Below are 21931 nucleotides of genomic sequence, written 5' to 3' on the forward strand. Positions count from 1 at the left end.
ACCCTCTGACAGTGCAGCACTCCCTCAGTACTGACCCTCTGACAGTGCAGCACTCCCTCAGTACTGACCCTCTGACAGTGCGGCACTCCCTCAGTACTGACCCTCCGACAGTGCAGCACTCCCTCAGTACTGACCCTCTGACAGTGCGGCACTCCCTCAGTACTAACCCTCTGACAGTGCAGCACTCCCTCAGTACTGACCCTCTGACAGTGCGGCACTCCCTCAGTACTGACCCTCCGACAGTGCAGCACTCCCTCAGTACTGACCCTCTGACAGTGCGGCACTCCCTCAGTACTAACCCTCCGACAGTGCAGCACTCCCTCAGTACTGACCCTCTGACAGTGCGGCACTCCCTCAGTACTAACCCTCTGACAGTGCAGCACTCCCTCAGTACTAACCCTCCGACAGTGCAGCACTCCCTCAGTACTGACCCTCTGACAGTGCAGCACTCCCTCAGTACTAACCCTCTGACAGTGCAGCACTCCCTCAGTACTGACCCTCTAACAGTGCAGCACTCCCTCAGTACTAACCCTCTGACAGTGCAGCACTCCCTCAGTACTGACCCTCTGACAGTGCAGCACTCCCTCAGTACTAACCCTCTGACAGTGCAGCACTCCCTCAGTACTGACCCTCTGACAGTGCAGCACTCCCTCAGTACTAACCCTCTGACATGCAGCACTCCCTCAGTACTAACCCTCTAACAGTGCAGCACTCCCTCAGTACTGACCCTCTGACAGTGCAGCACTCCCTCAGTACTAACCCTCTGACAGTGCAGCACTCCCTCAGTACTGACCCTCTGACAGTGCAGCACTCCCTCAGTACTGACCCTCTGACAGCGCAGCACTCCCTCAGTACTAACCCTCTAACAGTGCAGCACTCCCTCAGTACTGACCCTCTGACAGTGCAGCACTCCCTCAGTACTGACCCTCTGACAGTGCAGCACTCCCTCAGTACTGACCCTCTGACAGCGCAGCACTCCCTCAGTACTAACCCTCTAACAGTGCAGCACTCCCTCAGTACTGACCCTCTGACAGTGCAGCACTCCCTCAGTACTAACCCTCTGACAGTGCAGCACTCCCTCAGTACTAACCCTCTAACAGTGCAGCACTCCCTCAGTACTGACCCTCTGACATGCAGCACTCCCTCAGTACTAACCCTCTAACAGTGCAGCACTCCCTCAGTACTAACCCTCTGACATGCAGCATTGTCATTCCCGTGTTATCATTCACCTTCATTCCATTCATGACCTGAAACGTGAATTCTGTGTCTCTCTCCACAGATGTTGCCCGACCTGCTGAGTCTTTCCAGCATTTTCTGTTTTTATTATTAACATTGATTTTTGACTCTGCACCAGTTGGGATCTGTTTCAGCTTCTTCCTGAAATCTGCATCCATCGCACCCACTGTCTGCGCCTTACAGAGACTCCCTGACATCTGCTAGCGGTCCGACCACTCAGACTCCAGTCTGTTCCCACTGTTATGTAGCTTACCCCACTGTCATACTGTCTGTCCATTCTCAATCTCCCTCCATCCCTCTCTCTCTGCCTCTCTCTGATAGGCACAATCCCGTTCACTCATTTACAATCCTCTCCTCCTCCTCCTCTCTGCCTTCTTTTCCCAGTTTGCTCTCCTCTCTCTCTCCGATCCTTTCCTCCAGTCCCCGAGCTCCCTATGGGCAGCTTCGAGATTCCTGCTCCGGTGTCTTTGGCCCTTCCAACTCCGCTCTCACCCCCCCACATTCTCGCTGGCGTTTTAAATTCCATTTTGATTTCAAAACTTTCGTCCCCGTTTTCAAATCCCTCCATGGCCTCGGCTCCCCCCCTCCCTATCTCTCTAACCTCCTCCGGTCCCACAACCCTCCGAGATCTCCGAACTCCTCTAACTCTGGCATCTTGAACAGCCCTGATTCCCATCGCTCCGCCATTGGGCGGCCGGGCCTTCAGCTGCCTGGGGCCCCGAGCTCTGGAATTCCCACCCTAAACCTCTCCGCCTCTCTCTCTCCTCCTTTAAGATGCTCCTTAAAACCAACCTCCTTGAACAAGCCTTAGATTATCTGACCTAATATCTCCCCATGTGGATCCGTGTGATATTTTGTTTTACAACGCTCCTGTGAGGCGCCTTGGGATGTTTTAATTGCGTTAAAGGTGCTATGTAAATGCAATTTGTTGCTGGTTGTTCAAAAGCTGATGGGGGAGGGAGGTCAAGGAGGGGCCATCGCTGGTTTGAGTTAACGGGAGCTCCCCACCCGATCACTGTCTCACAATGCAGTCCGACACTCACAAAGATGTGCATGCTGTAGGTGAACTGCTCCACTCTCCTCTTGGTGATCAACAGCATCTTATCAAACAGGAATAAAGTCCGCTCCTTCTTGGCTCTCTGGACCCGGAACGTTCCTTCCAAAACCAGCTCTCCGAATGCTATCAGGTCAGGCCCCTTCCAGTTCAGCAGCGAATTCTGAATCTCCTAGATAGGGCAGCAAAACCAGGAGGCGGTGAGACAAACACTTTATAAACACAGGGCAGTTTCCAAACCTCTTACCCCACCCCCTGTTCCTGTTGTTGCCAATCCTGAATGAGCCACTGGGATGTCCCGAGTCACAGCCATTGAATGTATTTGACGTAGTCGACTTGGACTTCAGCAAGGCTTTTGATAAGGTCCCACATGGGAGACTGATAACGAAGGTAAGAGCCCATGGGATCCAAGGCAATTTGGCAAATTGGATCCAGAATTGGCTGAGTGGCAGGAAGCAGAGGGTGATGGTCGAGGGGTGTTTTTGTGACTGGATGCCTGTGTCCAGTGGGGTTCCACAGGGATCGGTGTTGGGTCCCTTGCTGTTTGTGGTATATATAAATGATTTAGACTTGAACGTAGGAGGGTTGATCAGTAAGTTCGGGGATGACACGAAAATTGGTGGGGTGGTAAATAGTGAGGAGGATAACCTTAGATTACAGGAGAATATGGACAGGCCGGTCAGATGGGCTGGTCAGTAGCAAATGGAATTTAATCCGGATAAGTGTGAGGTGATGCACTTGGGCAGGACAAACAAGGCACGGGAATACACAATGAATGGTAGGACCCTAGGAAGTACCGAGGATCAGAGGGACCTTGGTGTGCATGTCCACCGGTCCCTTAAGGTAGCGGGACAGGTAGATACGGTGGTTAAGAAGGCATACGGGATACTTGCCTTTATTAGCCGAGGCATAGAATATAAGAGCAGGGAGGTTATGCTGGAACTGTATAAAACACTGGTTAGGCCACAGCTAGAGTATTGCGTGCAGTTCTGGAATCCGCATTATAGGAAGGATGTGATTGCACTAGAGAGAGTGCAGAGGAGATTTACTAGGATGTTGCCTGGGCTGGAGAGTTTTAGTTATGAGGAGAGATTGGATAGACTGGGGTTATTTTCCCTGCAGCAGAGGAGATTGAGGGGGGACATGATTGAGGTGAATAAAATTATGAGGGGCATAGATAGGGTAGACAGGAAGGAACTTTTCCCCTTGGTGGAGAGATCAAGAACCAGGGGGCATAGATTTAAGGTAAGGGGCAGGATGTTTAGAGGGGATATGAGGAAGAATTTTTTCACCCAGAGGGTGGTGGGAATCTGGAACTCACTGCCTGAAAGGGCGGTAGAGGCAGAAACCCTCATAACATTTAAGAAGTATTTGGATGTGCACTTGTGATGCCATGGTATACAAGGCTATGGGCCTAGTGCTGGAAAATGGGGTTAGAATAGTTAGGTACTTGCTTGACCAGCGCAGACTCGATGGGCCGAAGGGCCTTTTTCTGTGCTGTAGACCTCTATGACTCTATAAGTACTTTTTGAGTCATTGTCGCTGTTGTAATGTAGGAAACACAGTAGCCAATTTATGCACAGCAAGCTCCCACAAACAGCAATGTGATGATGACCATTTAATTTGTCTTGTTTGAGGAATAAATATTCTCCAGGGCACTGGGGAGAATTCTCCCGCTTGCTTTTCTTTCAAATAGTGGCAGGGAGTCTATTACAGCCACCCGGGGGAATATGGGGCTTTGGCTTAATGTCTTATCCCAATGATGGCACCTCTGACAGTGCAGCACTCCCTCAGTACTGCAGTGGGGAGGTGACAGTCTGGATTTTGTGCTCAAGCCGTGGACAGGACTTGAACCCACAACCTTCTGACTCAGGGGTGAGCGCGCTACCTGGGAACAGGTAATGCTGGCTGAACAAGCCTTTCTCATAGACCAACCTAACCATTTGCCTTCCCATGGCTTCCCATTTCGCTTCACCCTCCAGGAACATGCCCAATTCTGAGTGTGCTAATAGCTAAACTAACAACCAATTTATGATAATCAGCCGAGCTCATAATGTGGCTCACTTATACTGGCTAGAAGTGACTGACATTCATACGCAGGGACCCATTCTCTGCAAACAAAAGGAATGTGTTCAAGCCTTGCGCCTTTTTTGAATTACCCGGGAACTCAAGCAGCCTATAGTTCCCCATTGCTCTCACCATGGCAACACCTCGTCCAATCAGAGTTGACTTGCCAACCAATCAACTCCCTTTCCTCCTAGAGTATAAATTGTTGTGAGTGTTTGAAATTTGGCATTCTTGCATTTGTCCTGATGAGTGCAGGATGGAAAGCTTCATCAACATGGCTCTCTTCAGCAAGGTTCATGCTTCTTACTGTCAAACAACGGCTTGTCCACCGAAACCACTTTCTACTGCATGGTTCCTTCTGATCCCAGGAGCAATGGTCCCTTGGAACAGGCACCCTCTCTGTCCTGGGTTTGCCCCATAATGGAGGAGGGAGAGGAGGACGGAAGGAGGGAATAACATCTACATATCAATATGCAACGGAATAGCTTCTATGCTACTGGCCTGAGCTCCCCTGGTGATGGGGAGTTCCGATTTCTCACCATTCTCTGGGTGTTTTCCAAGGGAAAGCTCCTTCTCCCCTCCCTGGATTGAGTCTGTCAGTTGTTGAGGGTGGAGCGGGGAGCTCGTGCCTCTTTACCTGTAATCTCACGGCTTGTTCCTGCTTCCTCTTCATGTCGTTGATGTACCAGGCCACGGCTGTCATGGTGATAATCGCCTCCTTCACCATCTCGTAGCCCTCGGCGCTTTTATCAAAATGTTTGGCCAATTCCTGCAGGGAGAACCGTGGGATATTGTTAAACCCATCGCGCACGCTTTTTAACCTCTGTCACACTCGAGCCCTCCGCCCGTCGCCAGCGGTGACAGAACTGATTAGCTGAACTGGACTCGTGATCCTCGAAGGGTTGTAGGGACATCGGAGCAGGAGGAGTCCATTCGGCCCCTTGAGCCTGTTCCACCATTCGATTAAATCACGGCTGATCTGCGTTTTAACTGGTCCCACACCTTGACCCAGTAGGAATTTATATTCACCTTAGTCTTGAAATTTTCAGTTGACCCCCAACTTCAACAGCTTTTTGGAGGGAGAGAGTTTCAGCTTTTTTATTCACTTACGGGATGTGGGTGTCACTGGCTGGGCCCAGCATTTATTGCCCATCCCTAATTGCCCCTTGAGAAGGTGGTGGTGAGCTGCCTTCTTCTTGAGCCGCTGCAGTCCATGTGGTATAGGTACACCCACAGTGCTTCTCTTATTGTGATATGAAGGGATATCAGCATGACATCACCAGAAGGGAAATGTGTCATGTGATCCAGTCTTAGTTTCACCTTTGCTTTGAGCAGAGCACACACGCACAGCTCTGATGTCTCCAAGCTCTATACCCATGTATAACTGTTCTCATGTGCCTCGTCTTGATAAATGAACCCACAATGTGTTTACCCAATTCCCTGGGAGACATTGGTGCCTTGTGTCTTGGACAGTTAATGAGCTCAAGGTATTATATCATTAGAATAACGTGACATTCCTGTAGTGGTTTTATACAGCTGAGTGCCCATTTCAGAGTCGATCACAATGCTGTGGCTCTGGAGTCACATGTAGACCAGACCGGGTAAGGGCAGCAGGTTTCCTTCCCTAAAGGGACATTGGTGAGCAAGATGGGTTTTTAATGACAACGTGGCAGATTCATAATCATTATTATTGTGGCTGACATTTTAATTCCAGATGTTTTTATTATTTAAATGGAATTAAAATCCCCCCAGTGACCTGAGTGGGAGTTGAACCCGTGTCTGCAGGGGATTTGGCCAGGTCTCGGGACTGCTGGCTCAGTAACATTACCGCGATAGTAACGTCCCCACACTGACACTCCCCTTCGTGGGACCAAGTGCTTCCTGACATCACCCCGGAACAATCCGGATCCAATTGTAACGTTCTGCCCACTTTGTTCCAGGCTTCCCTCAGCCAGAGGAAACAGTTTCTCTCTGTCGACCCAACCAATTTCTTTAATCATCTTAAACACTCTTTAACCTTCCATACTCGATGGGCTGGAAGGTTCAAGGTGACAGCGCACTGCTTCACGAGCTGAGGGGCCCGTGGGGTAAGACGCTGCCCCCAGAGCCCTCACAAGGTGTTGCGGGAGCAGCTGAAGGAATTAAAGGTTTGCAGCTCCCCCTCCGTCGTAAACCTCCCAAAATATTCTGACGGGTGGAGGGTGTGGCAGGTGGACGGAGGTGGGATTGTCCTGCACCGCGCTGTCCAAAATGGACCTTACAGGTGAAGAGAAAGGGCTCGGGGTGAAGTGGGGGGTGGGAGGACGATTGATGCCTCCTCACCAATCTTCCCGCTCTGGATCTCCCGCCCTTTTCCACCCCATCCACCCAACACAGGCTGGGAGGGACCAAAAACAGAAAGTGCGGGAAGAACTCAGCAGGTCTGACAGCATCAGCGGAGAGAGAAACAGGGTTAATGTTTCGAGTCCGTAAGACTGAGTTTTTCCAGCATTTTCTGTTTTTGTTTCAGGTTTTCAGCGTCCGCAGTATTTTGCTCTTATCTGAGCCGGCTGTAGGGAAGCTGGTCAGCCTCGCTCCACACGCGTGTCAGCCTCGCTCCACACGCGTGTCAGCCTCGCTCCACACGCGTGTCAGCCTCGCTCCACACGCGTGTCAGCCTCGCTCCACACGCGTGTCAGCCTCGCTCCACACGCGTGTCAGCCTCGCTCCACACGCGTGTCAGCCTCGCTCCACACGCGTGTCAGCCTCGCTCCACACGCGTGTCAGCCTCGCTCCACACGCGTGTCAGCCTCGCTCCACACGCGTGTCAGCCTCGCTCCACACGCGTGTCAGCCTCGCTCCACACGCGTGTCAGCCTCGCTCCACACGCGTGTCAGCCTCGCTCCACACGCGTGTCAGCCTCGCTCCACACGCGTGTCAGCCTCGCTCCACACGCGTGTCAGCCTCGCTCCACACGCGTGTCAGCCTCGCTCCACACGCGTGTCAGCCTCGCTCCACACGCGTGTCAGCCTCGCTCCACACGCGTGTCAGCCTCGCTCCACACGCGTGTCAGCCTCGCTTCACACGCGTGTCAGCCTCGCTTCACACGCGTGTCAGCCTCGCTTCACACGCGTGTCAGCCTTACTTCACACACAAATGGCGACAAAGAAACCAGCTGCAAGAGCTGGATTATTGGATAATAAGGAAATCGAGCAAGAGAGTGGATTTGAGGCAGAAGGTCAACCATTATGGCCTCCCCTTTTCCCTCTTTCTCTCTCTCTCGCCTCAAGCCCCTCGCTTGCCTCCAGAGGGCTCAAGGTCAAAAGCCTCCTCCCCAGAATCTTCAGCTTGTGGCCCGCCCCTGGAAAGGGGCCTCCAACCCCTCCCCTGAGACACAGGAGGCGCCCGGCCTGCATCGTAAAAGAAACCGGGGGGAGGGCATAGCAGGGGTGGGAGTGATGGGCTGGTCCAGCCATTCCCCCCGTGTGTTTAATCTGAGCCTTCCCTGAGACGGTGCTGATCTCTCAGCCTTTACCTGTAGCAGGAGATGGTATTTAAGGATCCTTTGGACTGGCTTCAAGAGGTACGTTTCCAGGGGCAACGAATGCGAAAGGGTCGCCTGCCGCTCACGGAAGAATTTAGCCAGGGTCCCGTTCTTCATGCACTCCCGCAGGACAGACACAGAGCTAGAAAAACAAAAGATAACACTGAAGGTATGGAGCTTAAATCTACAGGTTCCCTCCTCGCATTCATCACAGAATCACTTTTATCCCTTGAGACTTATGCCCAGAGTACCCAGCCTCGGCCTAGTGTCGAGGTGCCCAGCCTCGGCCTAGTGTCGAGGTACCCAGCCTCGGCCTAGTGTCGAGGTACCCAGCCTCGGCCTAGTGTCGAGGTACCCAGCCTCGGCCTAGTGTCGAGGTGCCCAGCCTCGGCCTAGTGTCGAGGTACCCAGCCTCGGCCTAGTGTCGAGGTACCCAGCCTCGGCCTAGCGTCGAGGTACCCAGCCTCGGCCTGGCGTCGAGGTATCCAGCCTCGGCCTAGTAAACGGGCAACCAGCTCCAGCCTTGTAACCAGATAACGTATATAAACCTGACACCCAAACATAATTATAAGCACCAGAGACACCTGTATTAAAGTGGAAGTTGAGTTATCCCCTCCATGTACCTAGCAGCCCCGGGCACATTGTACCTTCACTACTGGGTACTGGGTTACCCCCGACCTACAAGTGGGATTTTACTCTGTGCCTCAAAAAGCCCCTCACTGACTATAGTTTGGGAAAAGACACTTTTTATTTCCCAGATGCAGGGAGTCATCACTTTCATTCGTTAAGTCAGGAATGAAGTTCGATCCAGTGATAGGGCAGAGCTGCTCCGTGTGGACTCTCTGCATCACACTACATCCTGCTTCAGGCTAAACACATCCCGATTCCGTCAATCCTTCACATCAAAGAAAACCTTCCCTCCAAACGGGTTAAAGGTCAAGCAGCAGTTTGATGTCCGAACGCTAGGCCTGTTGGGGCACTTACCTGGGATAGTTCATGCAGTACAACGTGTAGATGTCAAAGTCTTCACTCTGGAAAGAGATGAGTAAAACAAAACAGCCATCAATATTTCAGGGCCAGCGCTAAACAGAATGTAGTCATGGAAACTGGAGGCATCTCCCACACGCACACAATCTGGAGGAGATGAGAGAGAGATGAGAGAGAGAGGATAGAGAGGATAGAGAGAGAGATGAGAGAGAGAGAGAGAGAGAGGATAGAGAGAGGGGGAGAGAGAGAAAGAGAGAGGAGGACAGAGAGAGGGGAACAGACAGAGAGAGAGGAGAATAGAGAGTGAGAGAGAGAGAGACAGGGAGAGGGAGGGAGAGATAGAGGGGAGGGGAGGACAGAGTGGGAGAGAGAGAGAGAGAGAGAGAGAGAAAAGAACAGAGTGAGAGAGAGAAACAGGGAGAGAGAGAGAGAGAGAGAGAGAGGACAGAGAGAGGGGGACAGAGAGAGGACAGAGAGAGAGAGAGAGAGAGAGAGAGACAGGGAGAGACAGGGAGGAAGAGGGAGAGGGGACTGAGAAGAGATGTCTTCACTTAGATGGTTGTGAATCTTTGGAATTCTCTACTCCACGGGACTGTGGGTTCTCAGTCATTGAGTATATTAAAGATCGAGATCGATGGACGTTTGCACATTAGGGATCAATATGTGGTAAATGGAGTTGTGGCTGGTGATCAGCCACGGTCTAATCAATCGGCACAGCAGGTTCAAGGGTTGAATGTTCCACTCCTCTAAGTTCTAATGTTATTATAAGAGAGAAAGGGGAGAGAGGAGGGGGAGAGGGAGGGAACAGAGAGAGGGAGGGTAGAGGGAGAGGGAAAAAGCAGAGCAGGGAGAGATAGAGGAGAGAAAGAACAGAAGAAGGAGAGGGTAATAAGGAAGAGAATGTGTGAGTGAGCAAGAGAGAATGAGAGAGACAAGATCAGTCAGTGAGAGAGTGAGAGAGAGAGAGTGTATGGGAGAGATAGAGAGATAGAAACAGAAACAACCAGAGGGAAAAAGACCAGGATAGGAAAAGTGATAGAGAGAGAGAGAGAGATTTAGAGACACATCCACCCTTAACACAGCAGAAATCTCATTAAAACAAAGAGTTGGTTTTCTCACAGAGCCTGGTGGTAAATACTGCAGCATCGCTGTCCCAGGCCTAACACTGAAACTCTGCTGGACTGAGTTAGTTAGTTAGGCTGTTTGAGATGAAACTGAGACAAGTTCTGATATCCTGAAGTAGAAACGCAGCCGGCAGCAGAGGGTGCTGGTGTAATAAAATAGTGAGAGAGAGAGAGAGAGAGAGAGAGAGATGGGGGATAGAGAGAGAGAGGGGGGGGATAGAGAGAGAGGGGGGATAGAGAGAGAGGGGGGATAGAGGGGGGGGATAGAGAGAGAGAGAGAGAGAGAGAGGGGGGAATAGAGAGAGAGAGAGAGAGAGAGGGGGGATAGAGAGAGAGGGGGGATAGAGAGAGGGGGGGATAGGGAGAGAGAGAGAGAGGGGGGGGATAGAGAGAGGGGGGGGATAGAGAGAGAGAGAGAGAGAGAGGGGGGGGATAGAGAGAGAGAGAGAGAGAGAGGGGGGATAGAGAGAGAGAGAGAGAGAGAGGGGGGGGGATAGAGAGAGAGAGAGAGAGAGTGTGAGAAAGAGAAAGAGAGATGGAGGCAGAGAGGGGCTGAGAGAGTGAGAGCGCGGTACAGAGAGACAGACAGAGAAACAGAGTGAGAAACATGAGGGACACACAGAGTGAGAGAGAGAGACTCACACAGAGTGAGAGAGAGAGACTCACACAGACACCCATCTCAGTTCTCTTCAGACTGAGGTTAAGACGCAATGACTCACTATTGAATATTTATCCAATAACTTAGAGAGTGAAGTGATTGCTCAGGGCTTTGAAGTGTTTCTGAACGTGACATGAGGGGGTGTTGTGTCTATGAACGCACTCCGCTCTACACTGCGTTACCGAGACAACTTCACTTTCCTGGAGAGAGTGCTTAAAGTTCACCAGGAGTCACACTGGATGCATAACGTGGCAAATGATGAAAGGAATGTGGAAGAGGTGAGCACAGAACATGTGGAGCCTGGGACTCAGGGTCTAATTAGTGGGGAGTGACTTCCCTCCAAGAGCGTTCTCAATAGGTTCAGAGGTTTAATTCAGTGCCTTTAATAAGTGTTTGCAAAATCGGCTTTTTGATGATTCTATGCACTGTCAGAAATCGAGATTATAAATAGCTGCAGCATCTGGAGTGGTTAATGAGGGAGAATTACTCCAGGGGAGGGGTTATGGAGCATCTGGACAGAGCAACTAGATACTCACTAAAATCCAGCTGGGCCTGGAGTGCACGATGAAGACTGAAGGAACCATCAGTTATAACATGGGGCAAGTGGAGGGGGGGCTTATTCATCCCACTGTGACTCCACTCAACTCTCCAACTCAACCCAAGCTCAGTGTCTGACTGACTGCCTCGTCCAACCCCCTGTGAATGTTGTTTCAGTCAATGGGGTGTTGGTTAAGCCCCTCTGGCTCGGTGTGCAACGTGACATCATACCCAAGACAAGATGGAGTGTGATTTGCAGTTTGGTAATTCGGTGCTGTGAGTCTGGTGCTCCCACATCACCGACAGCAACTCCTTTGCCTGTCGTTGGAGGGAGGGTGGAGACTTGGGTGGGGTGGTGGCGGGGGGCGGGAGGTTGAGGCGGGGTAGAGGTTTAAGGAGATGGTTAAATAAATCCGAGGGTTACCTTTTCCCTCCAGCAGGATTATGTGTTGCGCGAGGTACTGACACAGGAGAGTGAGGTAGTCCAGACATTGTGTGATGATGATGATGATGAAACAGCCGCACCTCCCTAACCTCTGTAACCTCCTCCAGCCTCACAACCCTCCAAGATCTCTGCGCCCTTCCAATTCAGGTCTCTTCAGCAACCCCGATTTTAATCCCTCGGCCACTGGTGGCCGGGCCCCAAGCTCTGGAATTCCCTCCCTAAACCCTCTCTGTCACTCTCTCCTCCTTTATGAACCTCTTTAAAAACCAACCTCTTTGACCAGGCTTTTGGTCACCTGTCCTAACATCTCTTCATCTCATAAATCTGAAAATTATTGGGGGGTGGGGCGGAGGGTTGGTGGGGAGTGGTGGTTAAAGGCGCTACATAAATGCAAGTTTTTGCTGTGCACCCTAAAGGCCGAGATTGGGTCCCTTGGGTCCCTTTGGATCTGAGGGAGGGAAAGCATTGAAGGGATTGAATGGGGATGAGCCAAATGGCCGATTCCCGCTCCCGATTTGAAGGCGGGGAGCATTGTGCAGGTCTTGGACCCAGGGGTGAAGTTAAAAATCAGGAATGCAAAGAGTTAATCTACCCAGAAAAAGCTTTACAAACTCCGGCGGGAACAAGAGCTCAGCAGCCTGGCCCCGTGTATCTGAGCCTCGGGGTTTAACACTGAGGAGGGTTATTTTCCCAGCTTATGATTATCCGTTTCGCTGAAAGCCTTTGGCTCTTAACCAACAACAAAATTAATCAGGGAAAATTAAAAGGGCCTCAGATTAACTAAAAATAAAAACGTTGATTAATTAATTCAAGTTTCGGCGTTCCTGTGGACATCCCGTTGTTCCAATCACAAAATCTGATCATTAAATAACGACTTGCATTTATATAGCACCCTTAACATAGTGAAACGCTCCAAGGTGCTTCACAGGACAGTTATCAGGCAAAATATTGACATCGAGCTGCTTAGGGGGATATTAGGGGCAGGCGACCAAAAGCTTGGTCAAGGGGGCCAGGTTTTCAGGCGAGAGGCAGCAAGATTTAGGGAGGGAATTTGAGAGCTGCAGTTGACTCCAGATGTGTTTTTAAAATGCCCTTTTCCCCACCCAGTTTCTATTCAACGACCCCCCCACCCCCCCCCAAACCCCCATTAACCACCGGTTGGCATCTCAGTCCCTCACCTGCTTCACCACCGTCGCTCGGGTGAGCACCCTCGCCTCTGAATCAGAAGGTCGCAGGTTCAAGTCCCATCCCCCCAGAGACTCGAGCACCACGCCCTGGCCGACGCTTCCCCTCTGCGCTCCGGAGGGAGTGCTGCCCTGTCAGGAGTGCCACCTTTCGGATCAGACGTTAAACTGAGGGCACGTCTGATCCCCTCGGGTGGATGTGAGAGATCCCATGGGGCCACTATTCTGAGGAGGAGCTGGGGGGGAGGGGGTTTCTCCACTGTCCTGGGGTCAATACTCTTCTGTCAATCAACATTGCTGAAACAGATGCTCCAGTTGTTATCACATTACCATTGGTGGGATCTTGCTGTGCATAAATTGAAACAGTGACCGCATTTCAAAAGTACTTCATTGTCTGTGAAGCGCTTTGAGGTGTCATGAAAGGTGCTATAGAAATGTAAAGGATGTAGCGGTAGATTGTACACTGGCTGCTTACGGCCTGTGGTCAGGCAATGTTCGTTGGTTGACGGTCTAACAAAGAAGGACATGTCCATTGTGTCTGGCCGTGTGATGGATTTGGTGATTGGTTGGAGGGGGGGTGGGGGGGTGGGTGCAGGGAATGAGTTCCCCGTATCTGATCTGTGCTGATGTTTGGCTGATTATACAACCTCCAGCTGTGCGAGGGGAACAGCGAGAGTCAGCTCACTCCAGCCAGAGCCCAGACAGCAGGATCATTGGGATTTGGCAACCCAGAAATCATCGGAGCTTTTGAAGTTAAATCCCAAAGAAATTCAAATTCTAATCCTTGCTAAACAAGCCCCGTTTGTACAGAGCGAGCGTCGTTTATAGTGAGGCCACCCACCGCACAGCTTCGGAGCGGAGGGAAACTCATCGCAAGGAGTGTGGTGAAGGCACAGGAACAAGAGGAGGCCGCTCAGCCCCTCGGACCTGTTCCGCCTTCAAGTTAAATCATGGCTGATCTAGCCCAGTGTCAATCACCTGACTGCAAACCGGAGATTAACCTCCACCTCATCTTCCATGTATTAACCATTTCCCAACACTTGCAGTTGAGTTTTACAGTTCTGTGTTTTGTTAAGTTGAGTGACACAACTCAACATTCCCCTTTCAATGTCAACAATTCATGAAAGGAGGCTTGTGTAGAATCGTAGCATGTTTACAGGACAGAAGGAGGCCATTCGACCCATCAGGTCGGTTGCCAGCTCTGCGTAAAAGTATTTATCAATAGCATCATTCACATTCTTAGAAGGCACCAGAGCAAGCAAAGCATCCCTTTCAGGAGGTGCAGTAACATGATACAGGTAAACGTTAGTGTGCCCACAGCAGCAATAAGCTGAATGAGCAACCCTGTTTCATTCTCTGTTAGCCTTGGTTGCAAGCTGGAGGTTGACCGAGGAGACTGGCAGAATTCCCCGGCTGTTCCTCGAACGCAACCCCGGGCTCCTGAACAGCTGCCCGGAATTATTGGAAAAGGCAGACGGGGGACATTGGTTTCACCTGAAAGACAGCACCGCCAACACTGCAGCTCTCCCTCAGTAACGCAGAGGGAGCGTCAGTGCAGATTACATGCTCGTGAAGCAACCAATCGGAGATGAGGAGTCTAGACTAAGGGATGGTTACAGGAAGAGAGAGAGAGAGAGAGCGAGAAACTATTTATCTGTTTGCCCATCTATAAGATTGTTAAAAACTCAACTGGTTACTGCACCCATTTTGGAGGGTCGGTAACCAGAGGAGCACAGATTGAAAATCATTGGTAGAAGAACCAGAGAGATGAGGGAGCTTTTGTTTTTCACGCAGCGAGTTGTTGTGATCTGGAAGGCGCTGCCTGAAAGGGCGGTCGAAGCAGATTCAGTAGGAACTTCCAAACTCCAAAAGGGAAAGTTTGAAGACGCGTTGGGAGAGAGAAAAGAAAGACTTGCATTTCTCTAGCGCCTTTCCCGACCAGTGGGCGTCTCATAGGGCTTTCCAGCCAATGAAATGTAGCCGCTGTTGTAACGTAGGAAATGCAACATCCAATTTGTGCACAGCAAGCTCCCACAAAGCAGCGATGTGATAATGGTTCATCTGTTTTTTAAGTGATGTTGGTTGGGGGGGTAAATATTGGCCAGGACACTGGGGAGAACTCTCCTGCTCTTGTTCAAAATGGCACCATGGGATCTTTTACCTCCACCCGAGCAGGCAGACAGACAGGGCCTCGGTTTCACATTATCGCAGTGTCTTTACAGTGCAGGAGGCGGCCACTCGGCCCATCGATTCTGCACTGGCTCCCCGAAAGAGCAATCCACCTAGTCCCACACCCCTGCCTTATCCCTGTAACCTTACACATTCTCTCTTTTCAGGTAGCAATCCAATTCCCTTTTGAATACCTCGGTCAAACCTGCCTCCACCACCCACTCAGGAAGTTTGTTCCAGATTCCAACCACCCTCTGGGTGAAAATACTTTTCCCCACATCATATTTACTCCTTTTGTCCATTATTTTGAATCCGTGCCCTCTAGTTCTTGATGCTCTCTTGAGTGGGGACAGTTTCTCACTATTTACCCTGTCCATACCCCTCAGGATCTTGAATACCTCTATCACATCTCCTCTCAGCCTCCTTTTCTCCAAGGAAAACAGTCCCAACCTCTCCAGTCAATCCTCATAGCTACAGTTCTTCATCCTGGGAATCATTCTTGTGAATCTCCTCCGTACTCTCTCCAATACCTTCACATCCTTCCTCAATTTTTGTGCCCAGAACTGGACGCAGTGCTCCAGATGAGGCCTGACTCATGTCTTATTCAAGTTCAACATGACCTCCTTACTCCTGTACTCAGTAACATCTCAAATGAAGGACAGTGCCTCTGACAATGCAGCACTCCTTCAGTACTGCACCGGGAGTGGCAACTTCCTGATTTTTGCACTCAAGGCTCTGGAGTGGGACTTAAATGCAGGTTTTTGTGTCTCAGAGGTGGGAGTAATGCCCACTGAGCCACAGAGTGAAGGGAGGGTGAGAATACCTGGGTAGCTCAGCACAGGCACGATGGGCCAAATGGCCTCCTTCTGTGCTACGCGATTCCAAAAACTAAAGACATGGTGCAAGGGAATCCAGAGCATAATAATAGATGTCGGAGAACCATATGTTAAACCTACTGATTTCTTGTTTTCTGGGGCCTCCTACACACTTGGCCCATATCGGAAGTCTATCCCACAACTTAAGATCAGTTGGCAGACTATTCCCAGCTAAAGCGATTCCAGCTAGTTCCGCAAGTCTGGCACAATTAGTAGTGGCTCAGGCCCCACTTACAGCCCCTGCAGGTTAAACCGACTGCAAAAGGTCAGTAAATTAAACTTTGAGACGCTGACAGGAAGCTGACAAGGAACCAACCTGGAGACTGCAGGATTCAGCCTGTCCCTGAGTGGCACTAACATCACAGGAAGTGAAGCTCAAATAGGCCTGAATCCCAGTATAATTACAGAGGGAGCAATATTAAAAAGGAGAGATTTGAGAAAGATCGAGATGGCGCAATGTAATCGGAGGCTGAGAATAGTGAAGACAAATGAGCTGCAATTCCTCCCTGCATTGCTACTACTCAGGTTGAAGTGTGAGGGAGAGAGGAGAGAGAGAGAGGAGGGGACTTCAGAACCGTGCTCAGTGTTTGTCACCTCTGACAGGCTCTAACTCTGGGTGGAGGGATGGGGGAGCGAGTGGGGGGGAAGGGGAGAGCGAGGGGGGGAAAGGGGAGAGCGAGGGGGGGAAAGGGGGAGAGTGAGGGGGTAGGAGACCATGGTGGGGAGGGACACAGTGGGGAGAGGGGTCAGTGAGAGGGGAGGGGAGAGAGGGCGTTGTATGGCAGAGTGAGGGTGGGAGTGAGGGGGAATTGAGGGTGGGAGGTGAGATTGGAGGTGTGGACCAGGGAGAGTGAGTGTAGGGGGGAGAGGAGAGAAAGGAAGGAGGGGAGGGTAAGGAGGAGGGAGATTGAGGGAGAGGGGAAAGTGAGGGGGGGAGATGGAGGGTGGGAGGGGAGATTGGAGGTGGGGATGGAGAGAGTGAGAGTTGGGGGAGAGGAGAGAAAGGAAGGAGGGGAGGGTAAGGAGGAGGGAGATTGAGGGAGAGAGAGGGGAAAGTGAGGGGGGTAGTGAGGGGAGATTGGGGGATTGAGGGGAGATCGAGGGTGGGAGGGGAGATTGGAGGTGGGGATGGAGAGAGTGAGAGTTGGGGGACAGGAGAGATAGGAAGGAAGGGAGGGCAATGAGGAGGGAGATTGAGGGAGAGGGGGAAAGTGAGGGGGAGGGTAGAGTGAAGGAGGTGAGAGTTGGGGGAGGGGAGAGAGTGAGGATGGAGGGAAGGACGTTGTGTGTGGGAAATTTAAAGGGCTGATCTTCCGGGGCTGCTGGGGGTTCCTGCTCGCTGGAGAAATCCCGGATTCTACGAGGATCGGGAGCTCTGGGTCCGGAGTGGAAATCCTAAAATGAAAAACTGCGGATGCTTGAAATCCGAAATTTAAAAAAAACAACAGAAAATGCTGGAAATGCTCAGCAGGTCGGGCAGCATCTGTGGAGAGAGAAACAGAGTTAACATTTCAGGTCGATGACCTTTCATCAGAACTGGGAGATGTTAGAGATTTAACCGGGTTTATGCAAATAGAGAGTGAGGGGGAAAAGGGGAGACAGGGAAAGAACCAAAGGGAAGGTCTGTGATAGGGTGGAATGCAGCAGAGATTAAATTACAAATCGGATGAGGCACAAGGTAAATAGAATGATAATGGGACGAGGAACGGTAAAAGATCTTTCTTTTTTTTGTCATTTAATCCCTCCAGCCCTCCAACTGATCACAGAGCTTCCCTTGGATCTTTTCTCACCCCCTCAACCCCCTTTCCTGCCTCTTTATTTTCTCAAAATCTCTTCAGTCTCTTAACATCTTCCAGTCCCTGACGAAAGGTCACTGAACCTGAAAGGTTCACTTGCCTTCCTCTCGCAAAGAAGCTGCCAGAGTCGGCTGAGCGCTTCTAGAATTTTCTGTCTGCTGTTCTGCATCAAAACTTCAGAAACAATGTGCAACCCCTCCCTCAGCACCCACTCCCTCAGCACGCACTCCCTCAGCACCCACTCCCTCAGCACCCACTCCCTCAGCGCCCATTGTATAAACCCCACCCTTGGTGTTCGAGCAATGCCTGCTTCAGCTTCTCTCTAAATGATTTCAGTGTTGTTGGCATGAGCTTTTGTTCCTCGATAGCCAGGTACAATGTGAAAGGTCTTGGAGCAGTGCCAGAGTTCATTACCTAACACACAGTGTGTCTGACTTGGCAGAGCTAAATGTCTCCGACACCAATCACCCCAGGAGTTCCCAGGACAGCGGTTCCCAAACTGTGGGTGGCGACCCCCAACTGGGGTCACAGAAACAGCAAATGAAGCTCCGAGTTCCCCCTCCTCTGAGGGCGAGTCCCAATCTGGCACCGAGGCCTAGGGCCCTGCCCTTCCCCTCCTCATCTCTCAGCCTCTCTCTCTCTCTCAATGTGGACCACGGGCAGGAGCTGCATCACTAAGCCTCGAAGCCTGGCTCCAACCGGGAGCTCAGTGGTGATGCCACTGCTGTTGAACTGCGGCCTGTCTGAGCCCAACCCTGTCACCCGGGCTCTGCTGAACGACCTGGGCTCCAACATCAGCCACCTCGAGGCCCACAGCCTGCGCTTCTGTTGCCTCCTGGCCAAGGTCTATGGGCTGGAGCAACTCAGATGAAGTAATGGGCTGGTGAGTACATAAAATAATATTTTTACAATGCACTTTAAAAACACAGATTTTGATATTTACAAGATGTATTATATGCCGACTTACGTAATGTTACTATGCTGCTGTTCTGTTTTTATTGGCGTCTGGAGTCTCATCCATTTTCAAGCGTTAAAATGGGGATGTATTGGAAAGTTGTTAAGGAAGTGCTGGCCCAGGGAGTTGGCCAAGATATTTTGTGATGATCCAGTAAACTGAGTGAAACATAGAAAAGGAGTAAGATTCTCACCCGCTCAACAAAGCACTCGGCAACCCCGACGGCATCTTTACAGCTCTCCAGGTCTTCGAGCAGCTCGCTGTGTGAAAAAATAAAACCATTTACACCTTTACACACATAGGGAAAAAAGGGAGAGAGGCGGAAGAGAGAAGCTGCGTTAAACGCGTGTCGGACCTTGGTTGGGCCACATTTACAGCCGCACATTATGGTAGAGGATGTAGAGGCACCGGAGAAAGTCAAAATAAGACTTGCAAAGACGATACCAGAACTGAAAAGGCAAAAAACTAAATCAAGAAAAACTGAGCAGACGGGTCTCTTTTCTCTAGAAAACAGAAGCCTGAGGGGACGATCTGATAGAGATCTTAAAAAATTAAGAAAGGGTTTGATGAGGGAGACACTTTCCCCATATGGAACGCTATCCTTCATTGGCAGTGGTATAGAATATAAAAGTAAGGATATATTGTTGGAATTGTATAAAACACTGGTGAGGCCACAACTGGAGTATTGTGCGCAGTTCTGGTCACCACATTACAGGAAGGACGTAATAGCTCTGGAGAGAGTGCGGAGGAGGTTTACAAGAATGTTGCCAGGGTTAGAAAAGTGTAGCTACCAGGAGAGGTTGGATAGGTTGGGGTTATTTTCCTTAGAACAAAGAAGGCTGAGAGGTGACTTGATTGAGGTGTACAAAATTATGAGGAGAATAGATAGAGTGGACAGGATAAAATTGTTTCCCTTGATGGAGAATTCTAGAACCAGGGGACATAGATTCGAGATAAGTGGCAGAGGGTGTAGGGGGGACATGAGGAAGAACTTTTTTTACACAGAGGGTAGTGGGTGTCTGGAATTCGCTGCCCAAGTTGGTGGTAGAGGCAGAAACTCTAAACTCTTTTAAAAAGTACCTGGATCTGCACCTTAAGTGCTGTAAGCTGCAGGGCTATGGGCCGGGTGCAGGAAGGTGGGACTAGAAAGGGCACTTGGGTGTCCTTGGGCTGGCATGGACAAGTTGGGCCGAATGGCCTCCTTCTGTGCTGTAACTTTCCTATGGTTACAAATTCATTGATTCCCTGAGAGGCCAAAAATCCTCAGTGATTTCACTATTAAATATACTCGTTGACTGAGCATCCATAATGCTCTGGGGTAGATAATTCTGAAGACTTACAATCCTCCAAGTGAAGAAATTCCTCCTCATCCCAATCCACCCCTTTATCCCGAGACCGGGCCTCCAGCTCAAAACTCTACAACACTAATGTACTATTGTCACTGTTGCAATGTCGGAAACACGGCAGTTAATTTGTGCACAGCAAGCTCCCACAAACAGGAATGAAATGACAAGCAGATGAGCTGGGGTTTTTTTGTAACGATGTTGAGCTGAGGAGTAAATATCCTATAGAGGAGAGCGGGGGGTGGGGGGCGAACTCTTCTGCTCTTCTTCGAAACTGTGCTCCCGGAAGATGTCCGAGGAGCGATGGGATAGGCTGGGGTTGTTCTCCTTCGGAACAGGGGAAGGGGGTTGAGGGGAGATTTGATTGAGATGTACAAAATTGTGAGGGGCCTGGACAGGAAAAGCCTATTTACTTTAGCAGAGAGGCCACTGACTAGGCGGGGGCATAGATTTAAAGTGATGGGTTGAAGGATTAGATGGGAGATGAGGACCGGAGGGTTGTGTGTGGGGTGGGGTCTGGAACTCACTGCCTGAAAGGGGAGGAGAGGCAGAAGCCCTCAGCTCATTGCAAAGGTGTCTGGATTTGCACCTCACGTACCATAACCAGCAGGGGCTACGGGCCGAACGCTGGAGAGTGGGATGAGGCTGGGGGGGGTCTCGTTTTCTTCCTGCCGGCACAGAGGCCGATGGGCCGAGTGGCCTCTTCCCGTGCCGTGCGCTTTCGTTGATTCTAGGCGCCAGGCGTTAATCTCGTTTTATTTGAAGGAGGTTTATCCCCAACATCAAACCTTCAACTGATTCTGTTATCTGGAGCCCACTTCCTGGGATTAATTTCCTGATATTCGATGATTCTGGAAGGTTTTTCCCTTTCCCGTGACCCATTTTACGAGGTTCAGGTTTCACGTTCATTTCAGGGATTAAACCAACAAAACAAAAACCCCCACCACATACACAGGACACGGAAGAAACGCGACCATTCCTGTTAGATTACCCTGGGAGCGAACAGAAAGGCTTTGGGATCTTGGAGCGGGGAAGAGGCTCTGCAGTCAGGGCTGCTGACTCCTCACTCAGCGTCCCTGGAATATAAATTCCAGGTTTGATGGAAAGAATGCATCCCCACTAGACTCGGCTGTGAGAAGGCTGGAGACATCTATCTTTGTGAGTAATGTGAAGGCTCCCTCGCAGTGACTCTGGCTGAGGGATTGCCAGATGTTGCAGGTCGCGGGGTCCTGGAACTCAAGGATCTATTTTTACATTTGCGAAAATGAGTTAACCCAAAGCCAACCCCCCTCCCCCACCTCCACCTAAAATCAGCAAACCTTTCACTTTAACCATTTACTGCTTGTGATCCCAGCCCGGCAATGCCTTGATGTTAAACTTGGCATCCTCCTGGTGTCAAATACATTTGTCAATGTTCCTGTCAAGTGCTTTTGGGTGTTTTACTACTTTAACAATGCTACATAAATGTAACTTGGCCCAATGGATAGCACTCTCATTTCTGAGTGATCTGATTGTGGGTTCACCTTCAGAAGTGCAGCTCTCCCTCAGCACTGACCCTCCGACAGTGCAGCACTCCCTCAGGACTGACGCCCCGACAGTGCAGCACTCCCTCAGTACTGACCCTCTGACAGTGCAGCACTCCCTCAGTACTGACCCTCCAACAATGCAGCACTCCCTCAGTACTGACTCTCTGACAGTGTGGCACTCCCTCAGTACTGACCCTCCAACAATGCAGCACTCCCTCAGTACTGACCCTCCAACAATGCAGCACTCACTCAGTACTGACCCTCTGACAGTGTGGCACTCCCTCAGTACTGACCCTCCAACAATGCAGCACTCCCTCAGTACTGACCCTCCAACAATGCAGCACTCCCTCGGTACTGACCCTCCAACAATGCAGCACTCCCTCGGTACTGACCCTCTGACAGTGTGGCACTCCCTCAGTACTGACCCTCCAACAATGCAGCACTCCCTCAGT

General features: G+C 50.8%; 1 protein-coding gene across 1 annotated transcript in view; it reads right to left on the minus strand.

Annotated features, from left to right (window-relative positions):
• Positions 1–21931, minus strand: part of LOC144671305 (uncharacterized) — a 164842-nt gene that overhangs the window by 54799 nt on the left and 88112 nt on the right. The window contains exons 5-9 of the mRNA XM_078533116.1: positions 18804–18870; positions 8865–8911; positions 7872–8022; positions 4995–5126; positions 2280–2462 (exon numbers count right to left, since the gene is read on the minus strand). Of these exons, the coding sequence (XP_078389242.1) occupies positions 2280–2462; positions 4995–5126; positions 7872–8022; positions 8865–8911; positions 18804–18870 (580 nt within the window). The remainder of the gene's footprint in view (positions 1–2279; positions 2463–4994; positions 5127–7871; positions 8023–8864; positions 8912–18803; positions 18871–21931) is intronic.

Source organism: Cetorhinus maximus, chromosome 32 (genome assembly GCF_964194155.1).
Source record: "Cetorhinus maximus chromosome 32, sCetMax3.hap1.1, whole genome shotgun sequence".
NCBI lineage: Eukaryota > Metazoa > Chordata > Chondrichthyes > Lamniformes > Cetorhinidae > Cetorhinus > Cetorhinus maximus.